The 25,953-nt window shown below is 36.9% G+C and overlaps 1 protein-coding gene across 1 annotated transcript in view; it reads right to left on the bottom strand.

Annotated features, from left to right (window-relative positions):
- The window catches only part of NBAS (NBAS subunit of NRZ tethering complex), a 393,558-nt gene that overhangs the window by 272,086 nt on the left and 95,519 nt on the right, over positions 1 to 25,953 (bottom strand). Inside the window, exons 18-21 of the mRNA XM_054476756.2 lie at positions 25,657 to 25,797; positions 25,322 to 25,400; positions 19,671 to 19,775; positions 19,186 to 19,322 (exon numbers count right to left, since the gene is read on the bottom strand). Coding sequence (XP_054332731.1) covers positions 19,186 to 19,322; positions 19,671 to 19,775; positions 25,322 to 25,400; positions 25,657 to 25,797 — 462 coding nt within the window. The remainder of the gene's footprint in view (positions 1 to 19,185; positions 19,323 to 19,670; positions 19,776 to 25,321; positions 25,401 to 25,656; positions 25,798 to 25,953) is intronic.

The following is a 25,953-nucleotide window of genomic DNA, read 5'->3' as shown; positions in this document are numbered from 1 at the left end:
CTATTGTCAATTTCCTAGATTGTCTCCCCACTAAAAGTAACCATTCTCTGATAAATACCCCTTTGTGTCCATCACAACTCCCAGTGCTGTTATATGCATAATAATAACATATAAGCAATAACTTTAACTAAATTTATATAAATGCATTATTTCATTTAATCTTGAATCATAAACACCCTAAAAGGTATATATCACAATTATAAATTTCCAGATAAGCAATCCACATGAGCTCAAAAATAGTCACTAATGAATGAATGATCAGTAGGAACAGACCATTAATACTCTCTTAATTCTAAAATCAGAGCTCTCAAAGGAAAAAACTCTTAAGAACTAGAAAGACAAGATCAAATCAAGCTGTGAAAACTTATTGCACATTAAATAAAAACTACAGAAGTTGACTTAAGAGGAAGACTACATAGCTAAGACTATTTGCCTGTAGATAACCCTTTCTGCATTTATCTCACTGCTACTGTAATTATTTGTATACATATATTTCAGAGGAGGGTACTTTATACTCCCAGCACCTAACTCACAGTAGTAGCTCACTGAAATGATTCAATCAAGTAACTAATTAGCAAGCTTCCTGAAATGAATCACTGTGCTTCTCAAGCTTGTGAAAAACCCTCCAATGACAGAAAAAATTATACTTTGGAAACCAAGTTATACAAAGGCAGTAGGAAAAAAAAAATGTTGATATAAAATATTCAAAAAGAAAAACTAAAAATCATAAATATGGCACGTTAACCTCATCTAAATGGATAGAAAGATAGTATGATTCACAGCATGCATATTTATAATGTTGTCTTTAACTGTGTCAATCAACGCAGTGTTCACCAGAGGAAAAAAATTGAAACCTTCTGATGTTCCCAGACCAAGCTTATCAGACTTTCTTCCATGTTATTAAACCTCTCATGTATTTCCGTTACTGCTGTCATTGCACTGAATTATAATTATTTATTTATGTGTCTTGCTCCTTCACTAGACTATGAGTTCCTTCAAAGCTTTCATCGTTTTTGATTCCTTAGTGGAATACCTGGCATTTATTTAAAACTTACTACATATTTAATAGATGGATAGATAGACAGAAGGATGGACAGACTGAAGGAAGAATGGATGACTATGTATAAATAAATGAAAAAACAAAAACTATCCCCAAATCATAAGGGTATACGCAATGCTTTTCTGTGGCAAAAGATTCAGAACATATACATGAGATTTTTTTTCAAATGTTCAGAATTCTAAATTCCCAAAATGGTCTATACAGCTTCCTATTTTCCACCCATGCCATCAGCAACAATGCAATGTTCTATGGGACAGGTGACTCTTCGCCTGTGTATGAGCACTTACGAGTACAAAGAGATGTGGCATTTAGCTGGGTGTGGTGGAGGATACCTGGAGTTCCAGCTACTGGGGAGGCTGAGCGGAAAGATTACTCGTGCCCAGGAGTTTGAGACCAGCCTGGGCGACAGAGAGTCCCCATCTCTTAAAGAGAAAGAGAGAGAGAGAGAGAGAGGTGGAAAGTCCTAAGTTATTAATAAACAAAGAAGCACAGAGGTTGTTTCCCCTGAGATACTGCTGCACAAGTCTATTTCAGCCTTTTACAATCATGAGTTCTTTGAGTCTAGGCAAAATTACACTGCAGACAGGCATACAATCACAGCTGAAGAAATGAAGACCCTGGAAATGAAGAGGGAGAGGTTCTGATGTCAGTTCGACAGAATATGACTAGGAAGACAATGGTGTAGCTACCTGCAGGGCGAATAAGTCTAACACACTTCTAGTGTTGATGAGGCTCAAAATTAAACTAGAGTTAGGTATAGAAGGGAAACAAAACACTAAAGAATTTGAAGAAAACAGTCCTCATGATTGTCAATACAGATTTTTAACTACATAACATTCACTCATTCCACAAACCTTTATTGAGCAACTAACATTTTTAAAAATAAATACAAAGGTATTGCTCCTGCCCTCAAGAAACACAAAAATAGACCAGAAAATAGATGCTATAATAAGTTAACAATAGAGACACAAAGTGCCACTGGTATTCAAAGAGAAAATGACCCTGAGAGGCAGAATGAGATCCAAGAGTCCACGAATGAAGTGGGATACATGTGACTGATTCTTTAAAAAATTGTCCATAAATGCCCTGAGAGATAACACATAGCACCAACTCTCCCAAACGCCTGCGGCTGACAGTCAACCTCTGGGATGGCAATTTGGAAAAAGAACATCTCTGGCTCTCAATACATTGCAGCTTTGCTTATTTGTTGTTAGCAGTAATGAAAAGTCCATGTGTTAAAATATACTGCATTTCAACTACATTTCTAGATCACTTTCTGTAATTTTCAGAGTAAGGAAAGCCTTTCACCTGTTCCTAATTCTGAAATCCATTTAATCAACTGCATGGAGAAGCTAACCTTATAGTACACACCATGAGGTGGCTGGTGGAACTCGTATTTTAATTAAATAAATCATATGTTATGGGAAAGGACAAAATAGGCTCCATGACAACAAGGATAAGAACTCAACTAACGAGATGAACAAATCTACACAAAACAGACTAATGAAAGATCAGCTCAGGAAAATTACTTTAAAACATTAAAAGAGAACTTCTGCTTTGAACAACAATGAAGTATGGAGTAACAGGAACAGTAATGAATCTCTTGAATTAATCTAAAAAACTACCACCACGATCAACAAAAAAAATAGACAGCAGGACACCAGGCACTGCAGGATAACGACACTAAGGGAAGGGAAAAAAAGTGAGCCCAGCAGTGCCCTCACTCACTGCCTGAAGAGAAGTGACAGGCTGCAGCATAAAAAGGGAACTCTAAACAGAGCCTGGCAGGCCTTCTGGGCTGCAGAGACAGAGTTTGAAAGTCAGAGAGCCAAGATAGCTAGAATTTACAGACAATGTATCAGAGAAGAAAGAACATGCACTGAGAAAGAAAGCTCCAAAAATCCTGGGAGGGTTCCCTCTAGTCATTGACTAAGCACTGCTCAGTGCGTACCTGTGATGAAATCACACAAGGATGGGAAAAGAACCAACCAAAGGAGCAGAAAGAACATCCCTGGAACTCACATAGGGCCAGGAATAGTTCATGTTCCCGTCAGCCAGAATAGGAAAACTAGTAATCTGTAGGGTAACAGGTTTTATTATTTTATTATATATTACATATTTTATTTTATTATTTATAAGAATATTACCCAGCCGGGCACGGTGGCTCACGCCTGTAATCCCAGCACTTTGGGAGGCTGAGGCGGACGGATCACGAGGTCAGGAGATCGAGACCATCCTGGCTAACACGGTGAAACCCTGTTTCTACTAAAAATACAAAAAATTAGCCAGGCGTGGAGGTGGCTGCCTCCCAGCTACTTGGGAGGCTGAGGCAGGAGAATGGCGTGAACAAGGGAGGCGGAGCTTGAAGTGAGCCGAGATAGCGCCACTGCACTCTGGCCTGGGTGAAAGAGCGAGATTCCGTCTCAAAAAAAAAAAAAAAGAATATTACCCCAGCAGGAGAGCAAAATTAGCCTTAGACTAAAGCTAAAGGCTGCCCTGTTCCCACTAACAAAGCTAAAAGGTAAGCCTCAAAAGCATCAAAGTTCTTGAGTAATTTAACTGTTCCCCAGAAAAAAGCTTCAGAATACTTTCAGGAATTAAAAAAAAAATCTACATACAAATTATGTAAAATTCTTAATGTCTGTTATTCAATAAAAACTACCAGGTATGTAAAGAAGAAGGAAATTATGGCTCATAACCAGAACAAAAATCAATTTCTTGAAACAGATCAAGAAACAACACCAATGACATGAGAACAAGAGGCACAGAATATTAAAGACCCAAATCAAACTTCTAGGAATGAAAAATACAGTCTCAGAGATAAAAAAAAAAAAAAAAATACACTGAAGGCATCAATTATAGACAAGTCAGAAGAAAAGAATAGCAAATTTAAGGACACAGTAATAAAAACAATTCAAAATAAAATCAGTATAAAAAATAACTTTTTTAAATGGGCTGTAAGATACGATCACATGGTCAACATACATATAATAGGAGTCCCAGAAAAAAGTGTGCGTACTGGGAAGGAGAAACAAGGAAGGGAAAAAAATATTTGAAGAAATAATGACCATAAATTTCCTAAATTTGGTGAAACTCTTAAGTCCATAGATCCAAGGAACTTGATAACCAACAACAAGAATAAACTCAAAGAACAATACACCAAGGCATATAATAATAAAATGGCTCAAAACTAGTTATAAATAAAATCTTAAAAGCATCCAAAGAAAACAAGACACATTATGCAAAGAGAAACAAAGATAAAGAATGACAGCAGACTTCTGCTTAAAGCAATACAAGCCAGAAGACAGCAGAGTAGCTCCAAGGAGGTACTAAACAAGTACAACTGTTAGCCTAGAATTCTATACTCAATAAAATATCTTCCAAAACTAAGCAAAGACTTCTCCAGATACATAAAAGCAAAGAGAATTCAACAACAGCACTGCAAGGCATGCTAAAGAAAGTATCTCAGGCTGAAGGAAACTGACACCAGATATAAACTGCATCTACACAAAGCAATGAAGAGGACTGGAAACAGTAAATATGTGTGTAAAAACAAAATACATTTTCAATCTTTAAAAATTACTGATTAGAGCAAAAATAACAAAAATGTATTATGGAGTTCATAACACATGCATGTAAAAGTTAAATATATGGCAACAATAGTACAAAAGCCAGAAGGAGGAAAGTGGAAAAACATTATTGTAAGTTCTTACATTATACATGAAGTACTAGTAAACTATTTGAAGGTAGACTATTGTAAGTTAAAGAAGTCTACTATAAACCCTAGAGCAACCACTAAAAAAAAAAAAAAAATCACAAGAAAGTATAACTAACAATTCAATAACGGAGATTGAATATAATTATAAAAATATTCAAATCAAAAGAAAACAGAAAAAGAAAAAAAGGGAAACAATGAAAAATTGAGACAAGTAGCAAACAAATATCAAAACAAATACCAAAAACGGGACAAGTAGTAAACGAATACCAAATGCCAACACATGGGACATGTGAACAAATGAAAATACCAACGGGACAGTAGTAAACAAATACCAGTTTAAAACATCAGCTTTACACTGAACCATATTGAACCATGCCTTAAATACAAACATTAAGTCTCAGCATGCCAATTAAAAGCTACACATTGCCAGACTGGATAATACAGAAAGATTCCATTATATGTTGTTCATAAAACACACTTTAAATTGTTTTTAAAAGTCAATGTACATCCAACATTAGAAAAGTAAGAAAGGCATCTGACTTGATGGATATGAGAATTTCATCTCTGTTGAGAGGGAAAGACAGTTCTTTATGTTTTCCCAGAGTTTAGGTAAAATAGTTCTTAGTCCCTTGATTAAGAGAAAAAGCTAATGTGCTGTGTTAGAAACCAAGACAGTGGCTCTCCTGGCTCTCTGGAGTGAGGTGGCTAGAAGACGGTAAAAGGAGAGAGCGCAAGAGATGCTGTTAATATTCTGTTTCTTAATCTTGTTCACTTTGTGAAAATTCATCAAGTTGCACATTTATGATTTGTTCATTTTCCTGTATCCATAATTCAATTAAAAGTGAAATTTAAAACCTCAACTTCATTTGATGCAATGCTCACTAAGCAATTTTTTTATTAGCAATTTGGAAGCTCAGGTACCTCACACCAGGAAAGGGGCACTGTCTCAGATAATAAATCAAAGCATCAGTGTTATCAAGAAGAAATACTCCTGTCTTACTCCATTTATGCTGCTAGAACAAAATACCTGAGACTGGGTAATTTATAAAGAACAGAAATTTATGTCTCACAGTTCCAGAAGCTAGGAAATCCAAAATCAAGTGTTTGGTGTCTGGGGAGGGCGCAGTCTCTATTTCCAAGATAGTACTGTGTCACTGTGACCCTCAGAGGGGACAAAGGCTGTGTCCTCACATGGTGAAAGGAACAAAATGGCAAGAGAGCACTCCTTTCTCTCTCAAGCCTTTATAAGGGTGCTGATCCCATCATGGGAACTTGGCCTCCCAAAGGCCACACCATTTAATACTGTTGCATTAAGAATAAAGTTTCAACATGAATTTTGGAGAGGGCATCATCAATCGAAGCAATTTCCTGTTATAATTTTCTATTTTGTTAATTCATCTTCAGCCTTTTGAAAGCCTTTTTAGCGCACCTAAAATTAAAAGACTTCTATAATATAATCTATATTCCTATCAAAATCTACAGAAAAAAATTGCTGCTGCTACTCCTATAACCATACCCCTATTATCACCACCATTACTGTCTAATGAACACCACTTATATGCTAGCAACTGTGCTAGATGATGTATCTCTTACGTTACTTAATCATAAGTACCTCTACAATCTCCCGTTTCACACTTGAAGAAACTGAAGCCAAATGACTTTCCAAAAATAACACAGCTAGCATGTATTCACACAAGATGTATGTCCCTGTTTCTGATGGAATGCACCACTCTTTCCAGTATACTATACTACTACTTCTCCATATTAAGTATGTCAGCACCATATGCCATGTGATCCCAACATTCATATATGTCATGGATTTTTTTTCACAGTTCCTATTACATGGCATCAAAACTTTTAGGATTAAAATGAAATAGGCACACATTGAGGACAAAACTTTCCTTAAAATAATGCATGTCTTGTCGACAAAATATGATTTTGATTCTTAGCAGAATTTTTCTTCTTATAAATGCAATGTTTAAACAGGCTTGCTTATATCAGAAATTAGAAAAAGGGTTTATTTATATGTTAATAAAATATAGTGTGACAAAGACACATCGATATTACAGACAAGTTTTACATACTAATGAAATGTAGGACCAAAAAGAATTATAGGGACTATTCATCTCAGGCAATACAACCATTTAGAAGATGTTACGATCTACGTAAGAATCACACATTCTGAAATTATTGGTCAAGGTTTTTAGAGTTTGCAAGAAAATGAATATGAAAGAAAACTCCATGAAAAGGGTATCATTCGGTATCTGAGTCTAGTAATAGCATCCTTCTTTTTAAAAGAACACATTAGTTTAAAAAAAAAGACTCTCTCAAAGATTTCTTAATTTCAAACAAAAATGGAAACTGCAAATTATATTGTTACATTAAAAATACTGGAAAATAGTTACATTCACACTAAAACAGTAATAAAATTAAAATTATTTATTAAAATAATTCCCTATTTCAGGACCTCTTTCACTAATGCCTCACAATTTTGCCCTAAAAGCAAAATAATCCCTTTCTGCTTATCTCATGAACATGCTGTGTGAACTATATGTGAAACATAAAGCTGGTTTGTAAACTTAAAAACAAATGTTCCATACTCAGTCATAAGATGTTTGTTGAATAAAAGAGGAAATGGGTTAATTAATTAGTACACCTTCATTTCTTTAGGACTCCCCAGAGTACCAGATACATAACAAATATCAATGTCAACATATTTCCAAGGCCCAAAAAAACTACTCTGAAATAATACTGACTTACACCTTCTTAATCAGAGAACTCGCCCTAAACCCATTTTTTTTTCTTTAAATAGGAAGATAAGAACCCATTCTATCAAGATCTAAAGTGCCCATAGTGTCAGGAGACATGCAAACCAATTACCCCTACCACCGGATCCTAACCCTGTTCCCAGCCAATAGAGGCTGTTAGGCCTTTCTTAGCTGATCCAACCACAAGGTTATTCTTGGATTCAGGAACTGCCGGCATATCCCACTCTGTTAAGTACTCTGTGGACTCCTCTCTGCGGACAGTCACCTCAGAAGGCCAAACACTTTTTCCAAGCCGGAAATACAAAGCCATTTTATTGTTTTTTCCTCATAGCAGCTCAGAAATAAACTGCACATAGGGGAATTGAATTCTGATTAGGTAACTAATCAAGTTTTCAATGTTAAAGGGAAAAGAAACACTTTTATGTTTCCCTGGAGAATCAAAAAGTAAATGCAATGCCCTAATCTTTCCATAAATATTTCATCATCCAGCCTACAGTTTAGGTGGTATTTTATTATCACAACAAAATTAGGGTAGAACTAGAATACCAAATGAAAATTACTTCTTTTTAAATTTCAGGGAATACAAAAAGAAATAACAGGAGTAGGCTATATAAAAGCATAAATAAAAAGATATTCATCTTTGTTTACTGGAAATACGCTACACTAGTTCATTTTCACCTAACAAATTAATTGGGGATATGTTTTGTACTCTGTGAATAAGCAATATGATATACGCAAAGCCTCAGTATGTGAAATACTTTGGATTAAATATACATTCAGACACTTCTTTCCTACTCAAATTTCCCAACATCAAAAACATGCTCAACTTTCAAGGCCTAGATCCAAATCTTATCTTTCCAAGAAGGCTTTCCTGATTCACCTCCTTTGCAACAGAAAGTTGCATCTCTCCCATCTCTAAGCCTATCTACCCTCCTCATACAACACATTTTAAGATAGTTGTATCTATCTTAAAGTTGAATCTAACCTGTCTGATCTTCCCCACTAGATTACAAATTTATCTGTGGACAGGTACCACATCTGATTCACATTTCTATTTATTTACTGAATCAAATATAATTCCTTTATATGGAACACAAGTATTCCCTAAACATTTCTGAAATAATATAAAATTTATATGACTCACACATTTTTGTTAAACTGTTCTTTCAATGAAAGTGAAACAATATAAAGCCATTTAGAAATGTTTAAACTTATTTTTCTTTTTTTCAGCATTAGGTTCATTTTTGATGCTTTCATTTTTAAATGAGTTTACATGTACTCATGATTAATTATAAATTTCACTCAAAAGAAAGTTAAAATTCAAAAGCCAATAGCTGCTTTGCAAGAAACATTAACATTCTTCTTATGGAAGACAACCTTCTGGAATATCCATAAAACTATGAAACTATACCAACAGTAATTGATTCTGGGACTGTTTGGGAGAAAAAGATAATTTACCTTCATTCATTCATTCATTCATTCATTCATTCATTTATTTATTTGACAGAGTCTTGCTCTGTGGCCCAGACTGGAGTGTAGTGGTGCAGTCACAGCTGACTGTAACCTTGAACTCCAGAGCTCAAGTGATCCTCTTGCCTCAGCCCCCGAGTAGCTGGGGCTACAGAAGCATGCCACCATGCCCAGCTAATTATTTTTATTTTGTGTAGAGACAGGGTCTTACTACATTGCCCAGCTAGTCTCAAATACCTACCCCCCAGCTATCTTCCTGCCATGGCCTCCCAAAGTGCTGGGATTATAGGCATGAGCCACCGCATCCAGCCAATTTACATTCTAAATTAAAAGCTGCCTAGAGTCCATTTTGGTGTCAATAAAAAAGACAGTTCAAATTATTTCACTTCTGGAAAATCATAAACTAATATAATTATCAAAATATCATCAACTTAAGGCCTAAAGTATAGTAAAAAGTAGACTTCCATCTACCTTTGATTTGTGAAGAACTGGAATAATATCCTCTGATCTTTTTAAAGGTAAATTTCTTATTAATGATTTAAATTATAAAGTGAATCAATTTGACCTAAATCAAATTTGTTCTACTGGAAATTTTAATAATATGAATATTGATGTTTTGTTTTCATATCACAAGTTTTATGCTGTTGTAATAACACAAAAAGTCTCCACGTTTGCCTATTCAAATCCACGAGTTGTAAAATAAAGTATCAGAAGACACTAGAAGTTCCCTTCAGGTTGGATACTCTCTTTATCACCAAAAGATGAAGAAGAGGTTCTTTGAAGGGATTCAGGCAAAAATAGTGACATAATCTCCCATCTCAAACTAGAGTTTATCTTCATCCTTTACAGTTTCGCAGCATAAACAGAAACATGACCCACAGGTAGAAACCAATCTAAATCTTATTTAATCTTAATATTAATTTCACCAGAAGTATATCATACCTTGAGAACATTACTCCAAAAAAAAAAAACAAGTCAATAAATGACAAGTAGTGTATTTCCACTTCCATGCCATACTAGAGAAGCCAGATTCATTGAGATACACAGCAGAAATGTGACTGCCAAGGGCTGGGTGGCAGGATGGGGAGATGTTTAATAGGTATAGAGTTTCAGTTTTACAAGATAGAGTTTTAGAGATTGGTTGCATAGCAATGTGAATGTACTTAATGTTGAACTGTACACTTAAAAATAGTTAAGATGGCAAATTTTATGTTAGGTGTATTTTACAATTCAATATTTTTTAAGATAAAATTAAAAGTGTATCATGGCCAGGCCGGGCTCAGTGGCTCACGCCTGTAATCCCAGCACTTTGGGAGGCCGAGGAAGGCAGATCTCAAGGTCAGGAGATCGAGAGCATCCTGGCTAACACAGTGAAACCCTATCTCTACTAAAAATACAAAAAATTAGCCAGGAGTGGTGGCGGGTGCCTGTAGTGCCAGCTACTCAGGAGGCTGAGGGAGGAGAATGGCGTGAACCCAGGAGGCGGAGCTTGCAGTGAGCCGAGATCGCGCCACCGCACTCCAGCCTGGGCAACACAGAGAGACTCTGTCTCAAAAAAAAAAAAAAAAAAAAAGTGTACCATGGCCAAACAGTCCTAATGGTCCCTATGCTCAACTGAGTCAACAAGATATAAAGATATAAAGTGTGATTTATGAATGCACAAAAAATGTATTCACTCTGAATAGGATTGTAGAAGAACACAACTAGAATTATCTCCATGCTTACAGTCTGAGAAAGTCAACTACAGGTTTCCTTTCCAGATTCGGTTTCAAGAGAATGCTTCTGACTGCATCTTATTTACTTTGTCACACTACCTTGTATTTTCTAAATCTGCTCATGTAATCATTTATTCATTCAACAGTCATTAACCATCATTTCATGTATGTACTATATTCACAGCACTTTATTAGGAGATACGTGTTAGTCTTATTATTTTAAAAAAATTATCACAGGATACTATGACCTCTGCAAACAGAATAATACCCTCCAAATTGGTCACCAGAAGGCCCTCCAGTATGGGTAAGTGACAATGACTCATCAGTAGGGAGAAAAGAATGCCAGACTTCTTTACCTGATGACACTCCCCAGTTAAAAATGGGAACTGGAAAACTTCTGGAGACCCTGAATTTCCTGTTGCACCATCAAGTGGGGCAGAGAGCACAAAAGGAACAAGGCCCAAGGAAAGCAGGAATGACCCAGGGTTAGCAAGAGAATAAAGTGCCAAAGCCATCAGTTAAAGCATGTAGAGCACAAAGAGGTCCTAGGGAAGAACCCTTCTGCCAACAGGATTGTCATACAATTTATCACACTGTTTTGCAACATTGTTCTAAATGAAGGCAGGTGACTGTGCTTTCTGTGCTCTAGCAAAACAGCAGTTTCTGAATATGGGGACTAGGTATATACTGACATAAGATTAAGTTGGCATCCTATGTGATCTAAACCACTGGTGACCTAAAATTGTTTACTCAGTCGCTTTTTATTTTTAGCCTTACTGATAAGCCATAAAATTACTGTGAAACCAAAGGTCAAGAATAATTAGAAGACAACAGATAATCCATGCAATCAAATTCAGAAAGAAAAATGGCAACACCAAAAACATATTTTCATACTTTACTCAATTACAGTCCATCTGCATGTTACAGCAAGCTTTTCACAGTCAAACTGAATCATCAAATAACCTAACTAAACTTAGATACTTACAAGCAAGCAAATTGCCAGCATACTATAGTAACAGCTTTTCTTTTCTTTTTTCTTTTTTTTTTTTTTTTTTGAGACAGAGTCTCACTCTGTCACCAGGCTGGAGCTCAGTGGCGCAATCTTGGCTCACTGCAACCTCCGCCTCCTGGGGTCAAGCGATTCTCCTGCCTCAGCCTCTTGAGTAGCTGGGACTATAGCTGTGCGCCACCACGCCCAGCTAATTTTTGTATTTTTAGTAGAGACGGGGTTTCACCATGTTGGCCAGGATGGTCTCGATCTCTTGACCTCATGATCCGCCCGCCTCAGCCTCCAAAAGTGCTGGGATTACAGGTGTGAGCCACCGCACTCGGCCTAGTAACAGCTTTTCTAAGAGGGCTAGAAGAATCAACAGAGATTCCATCAACAGTTTTTCCACTTATACTATAAAATATTTTAAATACTGCAATATTTCAAATATACTAACTATAATTCAGTATTTTCTTACTGATTCTGGAGATAATATAGGAATATAAATGAGTATCAACTTTCATTGTTCAGTAAACATATAATTGTCAAAGGATTTCTTAATGAACAGATATGGAAAAACAGAGTTTATTTCCAGATATTAAAAGTAGATGAAGTCTACATGCAATGTGGTATCCTGGACTGTATCCTCAAACAGAAAAAGGATATTAGTTTAAAAAAAAACTGTTAAATCCAAATAAATCTGTAGTTAGCTCACAGTACTGTACAGTCAGTTCTGCTATAATATTTTAAAATGCAAATTTGTTCCAATGAATGGATGTATTAGGAAACAACTTACATGTTACACAAATTTCTCATTTGCCGATGCACAATTTCATGCTTCTGCATGTTACAGCATCAGGTGAACATGGAAAACTGCACCCTGCTGAACCAAGCCATGCTGGATTCTGTGTGCATGTACGTTCCTCAAACAACTACCAGCTACTTCAGTTCACCAAGTGTGTGAGAAGCAACTCCCATCCACAGCTGATGTTATAACTCTCCGTCAAATTTCTGATCACCCTCCTTTCTCCACTTCCCAGTAGCTCACAAACTGCCACTCTTGTGATACTCACCTTCCATAAGCAAGGTCTTCTCCAGGTATTTTTCAAGGTAAAGGGCCATATTTTAGTATGTAAGTATTTCTTAACCATTCAATACATGTAAAACTATACTGCATTTTTTTTTTTTTTTGAGACAGAGTCTCACTCTGTCGTCAGGCTGGAGTGCAGTGGTACGATCTAGGCTCACTGCAACCTCTGCGTCATGGGTTCAAGCGATTTTCCTGCCTCAGCCTCCTAAGTAGCTGGGATTACAGGTGTGTGCCACCATGCCCAGCTAATTTTTGTGTTTTTAGTAGAGAAGGGGTTTCATCATGTTGGCCAGGCTGGTCTCAAACTCCTGACCTCAGGTGATCCGCCCACCTTGGCCTCCCAAAGTGCTGGGATTACGGGCGTGAGCCACCACACCTGGCCTATGCTACAGTTTTTGTTAGGTTACTAAATATGTTCCAGTGAGCAAAGTTCTTGAGTACTATACTATTAATCCCCTTTTTCTCATATACCCTATGGTTTTCACTAAATAACTCTGTATAATGCAGTGACTTTTAGGAATTCATGTGTCACATTATAGCAGAACGGACTATTCCAGTGCTAATTTTTAATTTTGACAAATATGCTATGGTTATATAAGAAGAAAAAAAACCTAGGTGAATAGTATATAAGAATTATCTGTATTACCCTTGCAACTGTTCTGTATACATATTCCAGTAAGAAGTTTAAAGCAATAAGTATATAAAGTATATAAGCACATAAGGCCAAGGCTTCAGCATGGGATTCTGTATTAACAATAATTGCTAACACTAAAGCAACACTTACTTGGTGCCAAGCACTGTCCTCAGTGGTTGATATACATTAACTCATTAATCATTCTCACAACACTATGAAGTAAGTGCTATGAGCATATCCATTTTACAAGTGAGAAGACTGCAGTGCAGTTAAGAAACCCAAGATCACAAACCTGGGCAACTAGATAAGTCAACACTCTTACTCCTATGCTACACTATTTCAACAGACAACTGTTCAAAATACAATCTTTTTAAACAAATTGTATTCATCACTCAGGAAATATTTTTAAATAGAAAAAGAGCAAATATGAAAAATCTAAATAATATTTCTGAAATATGCTATAGGCACCAAAAAATACCCCACTGCCAAAATGTTTCTTCTAACAGAAAATCTCTATTATCTCAAGTTGTGGAAGCTAACAAAGACTGTAAAAAATGTCACCTTTGTACTTTAAAACAGCCAACTAGAATATAAAATGTAAACATTTTATAACAGTTACAAACTCAGAACAGGTGGCTATAAAAAGATGCATCAACTATGACAGCAAATGTAATTTCAAAGCTTTAAAAAACTTGGTCACGTTTCATCAATGTCAAATACACATGATGATTTAAGACTGACAATATAAAACACAAAAATAGCCCATAATTTAGAAGTTTCTCAGCTTTCATAATCATAAAATATGTCTGAATCAAAAGTGGTTAATCAAATGTTGGTTAAATGCCAAGGCAAAAGTTCTGCCAGTGGGATCTCAAAACAGAGCAGGCAATAGGTCAACTCGGCATAACTTACTATTGCTTTGCAAAATTCAATATAGCTTGAACTCTGAAATCTAAAATTCTATCTGCCCTTCTATGTACTTAATTTGTGGTTCCTAAGTCACTCATTCATTCAAAAAAATACTTTCTGAGCTACTGGTTTGTACTAGGCACTGTTCTTAGTACTGCAGCTACATTTGTGAGCAAGAGGCAAAGTCCTTCTTTATGGATCTTACATTCACTCATGCATTTATTCATTCACTCAACAAGTATTTAATGAGTGCCTACATTCCAGGCAATATTCTAATTGCAGGAGATAAGGATGGAAACAAAACACACAAAATCGCTGTCTGTTGGAGCTGCTATTTCAGAAGGGGAAACAGACAATAAATAAGATAAGTAAAACATAAATTAATTAGATTACTATATAATAAATGCTAGGAAGAAAATAAAGCAGAGAAGGAAGATTTAAAATGAGAGTAGAATTTTAAATAGGAAGGCCAAGGAAGATCAGATAAAGTAGAGAAGACAAATAACCGTGTAACATATTAGGAGTAAGTGCTATGAAGAGAAACAAGAGTATAGGCAAAAAGCAAGGGCAAAGTGAAGCTTATATGAAAAATGTGATCAGGGAAGACCTTTATGAAGAGATATGCTGAGTAGAGATTCAGAATTAAGTAAGAGACCCAGTCACAAGATGACATGGGAGAAGGGCACACTAAATTAAAAAGACCCAGGGCAGGAGCAGGCTTGGCAAGGTCAAGGAACAGCCAGAGGCCTGTGTGGCAGGAGTGGACAGAGCAGGGGGCTCTATGCAATCCTCCTAACAGCTGGCTGAAGGCTGCACAGCGAGACAGGCATTTGGGGAGCCATACACTTAAGAGTCTAGTGACTTGTTCCAACTCAAGTCACTAATTGACTTGAAATCATTCAACAGATTATTAAAAAGTAATTATTACTTGCAAAATATAAGCGGAGGAGTCAAAGAAAAGAGCAGAATGAAACAGGCTGAGCCATTGAGCAATGTACACTCTCATAGAAGAATAAGGCACACACATGGAAAGTTAACGGCCATCCAAGGAAGTCAGGGGATGTCAAGGTCATTTTATTAGTTTTCAGCATTGCTATTGAGGAGAAAAAAGAAAAGAGCAGAATGAGCTGCAATTACTTATTTAGGGTATGTTTAAGTTTTCTTTCTTCCTCAGTTTGAAAGCATGATGCTGTAACAGGAAGTGCTAGTGCTTTATAAAGCATCCCTGATCACTCGTGCTGAAGAGGAGCTATGCTCTACTCATCCTCAATCCCTACCACAGTTCCACGCACGTTCGAGATGCCCAGCCAACGGTGCGTGGAAAGTGGAGGAAAGCACTCATGCACCAACAAATAGGACACTGCTCATCTGAACTGCTTCCAAGTGATCTGAAAATGAATATCAAGTATTCAAAGAATGCTCACAACGGAAATAATTTCTAGAAGTATATCTTACTGCTCTACTTGTCATTTAGGGTAAAGCTTCAATTAGAGTAAAAGAGTTCCATCCTTAACAGTGGGTTGAAACAGCAGTTGAATCCTTCAGGACCTCGGTAAACACAGACCTGGGCTTCTTCCAGGTTAGCAAGTGAAAGTCCATCTGCACTCCCTGCAGGATACTTCATAATCTCTTTCTTAAATGACACAAGAGGACCTAATTTATGCAGTCAGCAAACATTTTCGGTATACTCACTATACAAGCGCCACCCTAACTGGGATCTGAACATAAGGAAGAGATGGTCTCTGTCTTTAAGAGTTACTCGGATATTTATTAAAGAAGGAAATGAGGGAAAAAGGCAGAAATAAATATGACTAAAACACAATGTAAAAAGTGTTACACTATGAAAATAAAGAAAGAATTATGAGTATAGGGAAAGGAGTACCTTACAGAAATCCTCCTAGAAGAGGTTATGCCTGAAGCACAACTGTGATTTTGCTTTGCAGTAACTATGATATGGTTTAGATGTTTGTTCCCTCCAAATCTCACACTCAAATGTGATTCCCAGTGCTGGAGGTGGGGTTTGGGTGGGGGGCAACTGGATCATGAGGGCAGATCCCTCATTAGTGGTTCAGCACCATCCCCTTGGTGATGAGTGAGTTCTCACTCAGTTAGTTCCAGTTGTTTAAGAGTCTAGGACCTCCCCCTTTTCTCTCTTGCTTCCCTCTCACCATGTGAGAGCGCTTGCTCCCCCTTCACCTTCCGCCATGACTGGAAACTTCCTGAGGCTCTCACCAGAAGCAGATGCCAGCGCTATGCTTCTTGTACAGTCTGTGTGACTGTGAGCCAATTAAACCTTTTCTCTTTATAAATTACCCAGCCTCGGGTATTTCTCTGTGGCAACACAAACAGACTAATACAAACCCAAATTATGAAAGGACAGAGATATTATTGTAACCTATTATTCATTCTCACTATTTACAACTATAGAAAAAAAATAGTGTGAAAGACTTTCTTGAGAACAAAGATTAATTTTAAAAAACTCTATTTTTTCCTAATGTGTTTGAAAACAAGCATAACTTAAGAACTCATAAGAAATCAGTCTCTTCAAAGTCTGTCTAAACAACATATCCCCAAACAATGATTCAAAATAACATTATATTCTTTTAATTATACTCTGCTGCAATAGGGTATGACTAAATTATTGATCACAATTTAAACTGGTTCTTGTGGCAGGCCCCATAAAGGAACCACAGGGCATTCAAAGAAAAGTGTGGCATTGGGTACTGTGCAACTCTTTTGCAAACCAACTTTCAAATTTCAGGTTAAAATCAAATGCTTATCTAAGCAATCATCAGAAAACACTGACAATAAATGCATCCAAATCCGAGGACATGGGGGAGGCCCTTCAGGGTGGTATGGCCTAGACAAATGTATCCAAATCGAAGGAGAAACTGCCTTTAAAAAAAACCATTAAGAGACGGTAGCCCTTTTCTCTATACTAACAATTTACAGTAGGAAAGGTCATTTCCATTCAGATTAAATTCATTCTGCAAAGAGATAGAGAACCATTGATATAATTATATTCTGAAAACATGCATAAAATATATTCATAAAACATCATTTACATTATCCCTCACTATACAGATCTAAAAATTATTTGAAAATGAAAAAAGCATCCTGAGCATTTTTTCTTTTTTTTTTTTTTGAGATGGAGTCTTGTTCTGTCGCCCAGGGATACAATAGCTCACTGCAAGCTCTGTCTCCTGGGTTCACGCCATTCTCCTGCCTCAGCCTCCCGAGTAGCTGGGACTACAGGCACCTGCTACCATGCCCAGCTAATTTTTTATATTTTTAGAAGAGATGGGGTTTCACCGTGTTAGCCAGGATGGTCTCGATCTCCTGACCTCGTGATCCACCCGCCTCGGCCTCCCAAAGTGCTGGGATTACAGGCGTGAGCCACCGCGCCTGGCCCTTTTTCTTGATTTTTATCAGAACAAAGAGTTACTTTTCAAGGACTAACACTAATGTAAACTAAGGAGTTTATAATATTCTCGGTGCTTACTGACCTACAACTTTAAGTAAATATGGGTTCAAATTCTGGCTGCCCATATATAGATTTCAGCATGCTACTGAACTTCTGTAAATCTCAGCTTTCTGTAATAACAGGATAATACCAAAATTATTTGAAGACCAGAAATAAGTAAGTGCCAAATACATAGTAATTACTCTATACATGTTGACCATCATCATTAATACCCATGCCTAGAAATAGGATGAGTGGAGGCAGCAAGGGACAAATGAGGAAACCAAATGATCCCCTAATTTGAATAACATCTCTTAGCACTGTAAGTTTCCAGTAGCTGAAATTAGCAAAAATGATTTCAGTCAGAATTATCTAAACAGTGTACTACAAGGTACTTTACAGTATACTATAGTTAACAAGCAGATATTATAATTATCAATTCTGGTGTTACTAAAAATATGCAAAGTGAGTAAGCAAGACAGGGACTGTCAACCCATTTTAAAGATGAGTAACTCAAATGCAGAAAAGATAAGTCATGTAATCATTGAGCCACACTTACTAGTGGGCTAGCTCACCTCACGTAAAAGTTCACACAACTGGATGTGTCATCTTACTCTTTTGCCTTCTGCCTCTATTCAGTAACTGACCTAAGCAAGGTATGCTAGGCCCTCTTTTCTCCCAGGTGCCATTCAGGCCTGGGGCAAATGGCCTACCTGTTTTTGAGCTATGCAGTGAGACAAATGTACTCCCTCTCCTTTATTCTCAAGAACAGATGTTCTGGCCTCTGGAAGACTACCAGGTGGTAACACAGGGACTCATTGGTTCCAACATAGGCTTTGATGCTATATCACATGCTGCAACCCAATTATCAAATCACCATGAATTAAGAGGAGGAGAATTAGTCTAGTGGTAAAGCAATATTTTGATTTCCCATTTGTCTTTGTGCCTGTGGAATTTCCTATGAAGAAAGGGTTGCTGAGCAAAGGAGGATGCAGTATTCCTGGGTTTCTGTGTCTTCCCACCTAATATTGTCAAAAACACACTTCAATTTCTAAAAGATACAACTAACTCAGACATACATTATCATAAAAACTGTTCTAAACCAGAAAACAGTACATACTGAATACACAGAAGTAAAATCAGAAGGCTTTCAAAAAAAGGAAAAATTTGTGCTCATTAAGTTAAGGTAATCCTGTTATACTGGAAACATTTTGGCTTCAGGACCATTTACAATAACTTAATTTTTTATCAGGAAAAAAGTTTAAATATATTACATTAAAATTATTTTTTTAATTTTAAGGTGTTCAGCATGACAAAAAAATTATCAATATATAAAAAGAAGGTAAAATTCTGTTAACATAGTCACATACCAAGCTTCGGGCAGCAAAACAGAATATTCATGTGGAGAAGTGGTCTCTGGAAAGCTGGAGAGAATCGCAAGGCGATGAGGAAGCAGGTCGGAACCATGGTAAGTAAACAGAATTTCTAGGGCTTGTACATTACTTTCCTGTACAAAAGGCAAGGGGTAAGTTTCTAATGTAAATCTAAGAAATAAAGGAGTGATTTTTACATGACAACATTCAAAAACTAACTTTTTTATGCAGCTCTGATATGAAGCACTTTGAAATGACCCTAGTTTTTCCTAGCCTATATCCTGTTTCTCAATCTAAGGCTACGAAAATTATTTATTTTTAAAACTCAGAATGATGGATATTAAATTAAAATTTTCTCCACACTTATTAATACTAAAACAAAAAAGAAAATGTAATATAGACACACAATAACATTAACTGCACAGCTCAAAGATTTAGAGTGTTAATAACCATAATAATTTTATTTACAAAAAGCAAATTACCTGAGCATAAGTTCTTGCTGAGAGAACAATATTCTGATTTCTGAATTTCTTAAAGAATTCAGCATCATATCTCTGTTCAGATGCATGAGGCACTCCTAGGATTTCCTGCGGGGAAACAGTGATTTAATGAAAAGGCTTTTAAATATGGGTGACAAGAAAATACTAAAAACTTTTACAACTCTGCCTGCCTAAATAAATAAGGCCTGAATTAATTAATTTCAACCATCAATTGTTAATTAAAGTACTATATCTGCATTCTTGCCTTTATTTTGAAAAGGGCTATATTAATGTTATTTTTTTAATCCAGAAGTAAATGAAATAGGCAGTAAAAATTAAGTTAATTACAGTAGGACAACCAAAATCAACCACCAGGTAAAAATAAGCAACAGTTATTCATGACAATGTATTATGAGCACCTGAACCTCTATAGATGAACTTTAATTTCACCACTACTAGGGTGACCTATGTCAAATGCAGATTGAACCATTCATTCATTCAACAAATATTTACTGAGTGCCACTCACCATGTGCTAAGGGAGCTGTGATAGACACTGTGATACACTGAACAATACACTTTTCCCACCCTCTAAGTAGCTTAAAATCTAGTAGGAAAGACCAGGAACAGGTGAGGGGAAATACTCAGTAAGGTGGGAGGACAGAGAAGTGGCCCACAAGCTGAAACATAAAAGACAATGAGAAGTTAGCCATGGAATTCCAAGTGTAGGTCTCCCCACTACAACGTATGACTTAGGGCTCATGTCCGCCATGTTTAAACTGAATCCCAGATTCCTAGCACACTGCCTGTCAGTATTCTTCTGACCGTATTTATAAATAGCCAATAAATATTTGTTGACTGAATTAATTTACTGAGACAGGAAAGAGAAGAATGAGGAGATGTGGAGGAGGTGAGGGAGGGAGGGAGGGAGGGAGGTAGGAAGGAGAGCTGAGAAGTTCACTTGCAGATGGGTTAAGTTGGCAACTATGGCATGTCTAAAAGGAGCTACGCAGTGAGCAGGTGAATACACAGGTCAGGAGTTCTGGACTAAGATGTGAGTTAGAGATATACGGCATAGGGCTATTAATACAGAAGTATTATTCCAAGGGAGACTAAATAGAATGAGTTTGAAAGAGCCTTGAGGAACAACATTATTTAAAGGATGAACAAGGAAAAGGGAACCTGCATCTGAAAAGTAGATGGAGGAACAGTCAAAGAAGTAAAGGGAAAAAGAATTTAATGCATACTCATGGAAACCAAAAGAAGAAAAGTATTTCACAGATGTTCTAGCCAGGCGCGGTGGCTCACGCCTGCAATCCCAACACTTTGGCAGGCTGAAGTGGGAGGATCGCTTGAGCCCAAGAGTTTGAGAACAGCTTGGGCAAGATGGCAAGACCTCACCTCAACAACAACAACAACAAAAAATTAGCTGGGCATGGTTCCATGTATCTGTAGTCCCAACTACTTGGGAGACAGATATGGGAGGACGGCTTGAGCCCAGAAAGTCAAGAGTGCAGTGAGCTATCACTGTGCCACGACACTCCAGCCTGGGCAACACAGCTAGACCCCGTTTCACAAAAAAAAGCTCTCAGTTCCTTGACTCCTCATGCATGACAATTATTTCCTTTATTTCATCTCAGTTACACATCCTCTCACAAAACCCTGGATCTCTATCATCATCAAAAGACACTGTGTGAAACACTTCAATGTCTAACCCCGACTCTGTGATCACCACTCCTAATCTTCCTACTCGCATACTAAGTGGCATTTCAACTACTCCTCAACCTCACAGAGGCATCCAATCCACTCACTCTACTTCTTTGTTCACTTTCCATTTCCCCTCAAAGTCCCTCATTCCTTCTAATCAGCTTAAAGTGCCTGGTCCATGGCTATAAAAGGGCTTCTTAATCCCTGCCTCTTTCCCTTTATTGCACTCATCCAGCAAATCATACCCTAACCAGTCAAACCCAGCTATGATCCCTGAACACAAGCTGTGAAGTCACTGAAGATATGTCACAAAACAAAGATGACAGTTCCCATTTTAATTTCAAAACCTCAGCCTTGCTTGGATCCTCATTCAAATGAACCAAATGAAAAAAAAAAAAGCACCATGAAAATCTGAAGAGGAAGTGAGTATCAGATGTTATTAGGGAATTACTATTAATTTTGTTAGAAATAATCACATCATTGTGGTTATAGTTTTTTAAGTCCTTCTTAGACATACATACCTAAATATTTATGGGTGAAATAAGACATACGGGCTTTGCTTTAAAATATTTAGTGAAAAAGAGAAGGCAAGAGTAGAAACATGGAGAATAAAAGACACACAACTGGCACATGCTGAAAATGGTTGGTGTTGAGCAATGGGCACATCGGGCTCATCACACCACTCTTCTCTATACTTCTTTGACTGAAGTTTTTTATAATAAAAAGCTAAAAAATTGACAAACTCAAGACAACACAATTCAAATAGATAATTAGTGCTGTTCATCAACACTACCACATTTCCCTAAGAAGTTTTATTTCCTAGTCTCTGTTAGGAACTTTTCCACAACTCTCATTCTTTCCAGACTTCCAACACACTATTTCTCAGCCCCTATTCTCAGCTGAAAACCTTGCCTTTTTTGGACACTATTAGATGAGAAATCCCTCATTTTTCCAACCCACCAAAACTACACACCTACCTGCATCTGTAATAAGATTTTCCTTCCTCCCAGTTACAGCAGAAAGAAACATATCTCTGCTCCTAAAAAGCCTCAAAATCCCACCCATGCCCTGGATCCCATTTCTACTCCACTTCGATAATCATGCAAGTAACCCCTCTTTCTTCTGTTCCATAAAGTCCTCCTCACCCTCTACTAGTTCATTCCCATTAATATAAAAACAATACTTCTTCCTTCTATTCTAAACACCTGCTCTAGACACCACCATCTTCTCTGCCCCTGTTCACAGTAAAACCTCTTGAAAGGGCTGCCCCCAGCCACAGTCTCCTCTCCTCTCCTTCACTTTTTGTTAGCCCCTCTTCACAGTAAAACCTCTTGAAAGGGCTGCCCCCAGCCACAGTCTCCTCTCCTCTCCTTCACTTTTTGTTATTTCCTAAACTTGCCCAACCTCTGACAAAGATTCAATTCAACTACTCACACGGCAGGAGACCTTCCCAAACATGACCACAGACTATTCTAACCACACTTCCCACCTTTGTTCTGTGCCACCCCTCACACTCCCCATCCTGCACCCTGACTAGCTTACTTACTCAACAGCATGACACTTGCTTTCAGAGACCTGGTTACGAGCCCTTGCTTCCTATTTATTTGGACAAATTACTTACCTTCTCTAAGCCTCAGCTTTCATACCCATAAAATGGAGAAGATGATAGTACCCATCTCATAAGACAATGGCTGACAAATAGTTAAGTCCACAAAAAAACGTGTTGGTATTTCTTAAGGGTATTCTCCTACCTACTGGTTCTTGCAACAAATATTTACTGACCTCTTCAATGAGCCAGGAACCATTCAGAGCTCAGAGACACAGCAGCAAACAAGACAAATCTCTAACTGTATGGAGACTCCATTCTAATGTCCCCCTTATGGTACTCTCTAGCCCCTGAAATCTGCCTGCCTTTTGTGAAAGGCTAGCTATTACTTCCTATGTGGAGTCTTCTCAGACATTGTTCTTCGTGATGTTTCCTCATCAATTCTCCATACCTCTCCTATCGGCATTTAATGCCCATACAATGTGAACTCCATGAAGACCACTCCTGGTTCCTTTCTCTACCTCTAGCAACGGCACAATATCTTGCGTTTAGGAGGCACTCATGTCAAATCTAAATGAATTCATTTTTATCTCATTTGTCACAGTATTAATAAAAGAGGCCATGTCCTGTGATTAAAATGCAATGCCTATCTCTACTACTATCTAATGGTTAGCTATTATATCTGAATATTTTCATTACTAAGTTTTAACAGTGAAATTCATCAAATTCACCTACTTTTCAAGAACTTTGCTGAATTCTCTAAAAAAAGTAAGCTCAACAAATACTTTAAATGTTACTGTTACAGTATAATAATAAATATACTTACTACTGTTGTATAGGGAATAGCAATTTAAAAATTAAAAAATAATGAAAAAATTAACTGGATAGTCAAACTGAACATTTTAGGCACTTTTTAAAAAAGATATCATTAGAGAAACTAAGGCTAAGTATAAAAATAATAAATTGTATCTGTACGGACTTCTGCAGTTCACAACTGTCTTTAATATATTACCTCAAAACATCACAGAACTCAGGCATATCAACATGACGTGTTTTAAAGTAATGTGATCATCCAATAGCCAAACTAATTGTATCTATAAATAAAACTACTAAGAATGTCTCGTAACTTGTTTGCAATGATAAATGGTAATGATATAGTCATTACCAATGTTTTTTTAATAACCACAGCCCTCTTTCAGTATTTTGTTTAAAAACATTTCAATTACATTAGCAGGGTGGGGGAATCGAAGGCTTTCGGATTTGCCTGCACGGTCAGACGTTCTTGGGACCAGCATTACATTATCAGATGTGACATAAAGTGCCTACTGTGTGCCAGTGCCAAGAGCTGAGAGGCACACACACAAAAGGGAGGCAGAACGCAGACTAAGAAAGTAACCTCCAAGTGAAGTCAAACTTCAATAATGAAAAACTTACCTTAAAATCTGGAGAACTTCAGCTATAAGAGTCATGTGAAAAAGCAAACTAACCTACGTATATTTACTGAAATGTGGCTGACTTCCACTTACACTTCTAACAATATCTAAGTTGGTCTTAAACTAGAGTGCTACTGAAATGCCCAACATGGGGACATCTATGTTTGTGTCCCTGAAGACCCAAATGTGAAGTATACTGTTTTTAAGCTCAAATAATCTAACTTCAGCCCTAATTAGGATCAAAGGTGAATCAACTAAATTCAACCCACTAACAAATAATTAAAATAGGCCAGGCATAGTGGCTCACACCTGTAATCCTAGCGCTTCGGGAGGCTGAGGTGGGTGGATTGCTTGAGTCTAGGGTTCAAAACCAGACTGGGCAACATGGCAAAACCCTGTCTCTAAAAAAATGCAAAAATTAGCCATGTGTGGTGGCATGTGCCTGTAGTTCCAGCTACTCAACTACTCCCGTAGTTCCAGGATGAGAATCGCCTGAACCCAGGAGGCAGAGGTTGCAGTGAGCTGAGATCACGCCACTGCACTCCAGCCTGGACAATAGAGTGAGAGCCTATCTCAAAACAAAAAAAAATCATTAAAATAAAACGAGTCAGAAATACTCACATTAAAACCTAGTATATACTGAAATCTGGTATGGAGAAAAGTTATGTGCCATTATCTTAAAATCAAAATATAAAAGTAAATGAAAAAGATTACAAATCTAGAAAACACAAATGCACTGAAATGGCTAAGGCACTTCTATTCCCTAGTCTAACAAAACAACTTCTGGCTTTCACAATCTCTACTTTTTACCAAAACTAGTATGTATATAAGAGAACCTGCTTCTATAAGAAATTAATTTTTCCCAGAAAAATAGTTCTAAAGACCAAGGATATTCGATATTAGGGCAGCCATAGCATTTATAATGACAGATCAAATGAACCTAATTGGTTTGATAAAAATTATTCATTACCTCATATGTTGCAAGTCGATCTAAGTAGGTTAATAATTTCCGTCTACAACGGCAAAGTTCCTTCTGTTCCAGGGTCAACCTGTTTTGAATAACTATATTAGGCCACTTATATTTACACAGAATTATTTCTCTAAGAGTTATAATGAAAATGATTAATATTCCATTGAGCCCAAATCTCATAAAACAGTTCAGAAAAGCACAAGGGTAAGATAATAGTAAGTACATTTGATCTAAGTTGCTAAAATAATTTGGACTAATTATTACTAGTAAGGAACACACTGAAATGACTAGTTATTTTAAAGAAACTATCAAATGAACAGTAACAAATCATTTACTTGGAAAAGTTCACTAATTTCAGTAGTTCTTGTCTCTTCTTGAGCTCCTTTTCCTTTTTATTCTTGGCAGGCTCTTCATCAGGTGGTGAAAGCTCTTCATAGGAGATATTATCAATATCTATTTCACCAGGTAATGTAAATCTGCAAGTATAAAAGAACAAATATATTTTCATCATTTTTAAAAACTTCATGTTGTGAAAAGCTTTCTCCTATTTTGACTGATTTAATTATTGATTTCCACAAAAACAGAAGGAAGTATTTGAAAAAAACTTTTGCCATTGTAAACAAAGTGATCAT

This window comes from Pongo pygmaeus, chromosome 12, assembly GCF_028885625.2.
Source record: "Pongo pygmaeus isolate AG05252 chromosome 12, NHGRI_mPonPyg2-v2.0_pri, whole genome shotgun sequence".
Classification (NCBI taxonomy): domain Eukaryota; kingdom Metazoa; phylum Chordata; class Mammalia; order Primates; family Hominidae; genus Pongo; species Pongo pygmaeus.
Note: the sequence above shows the minus strand (reverse complement) of the source record. Positions and strands in the feature narration are given on the sequence as shown.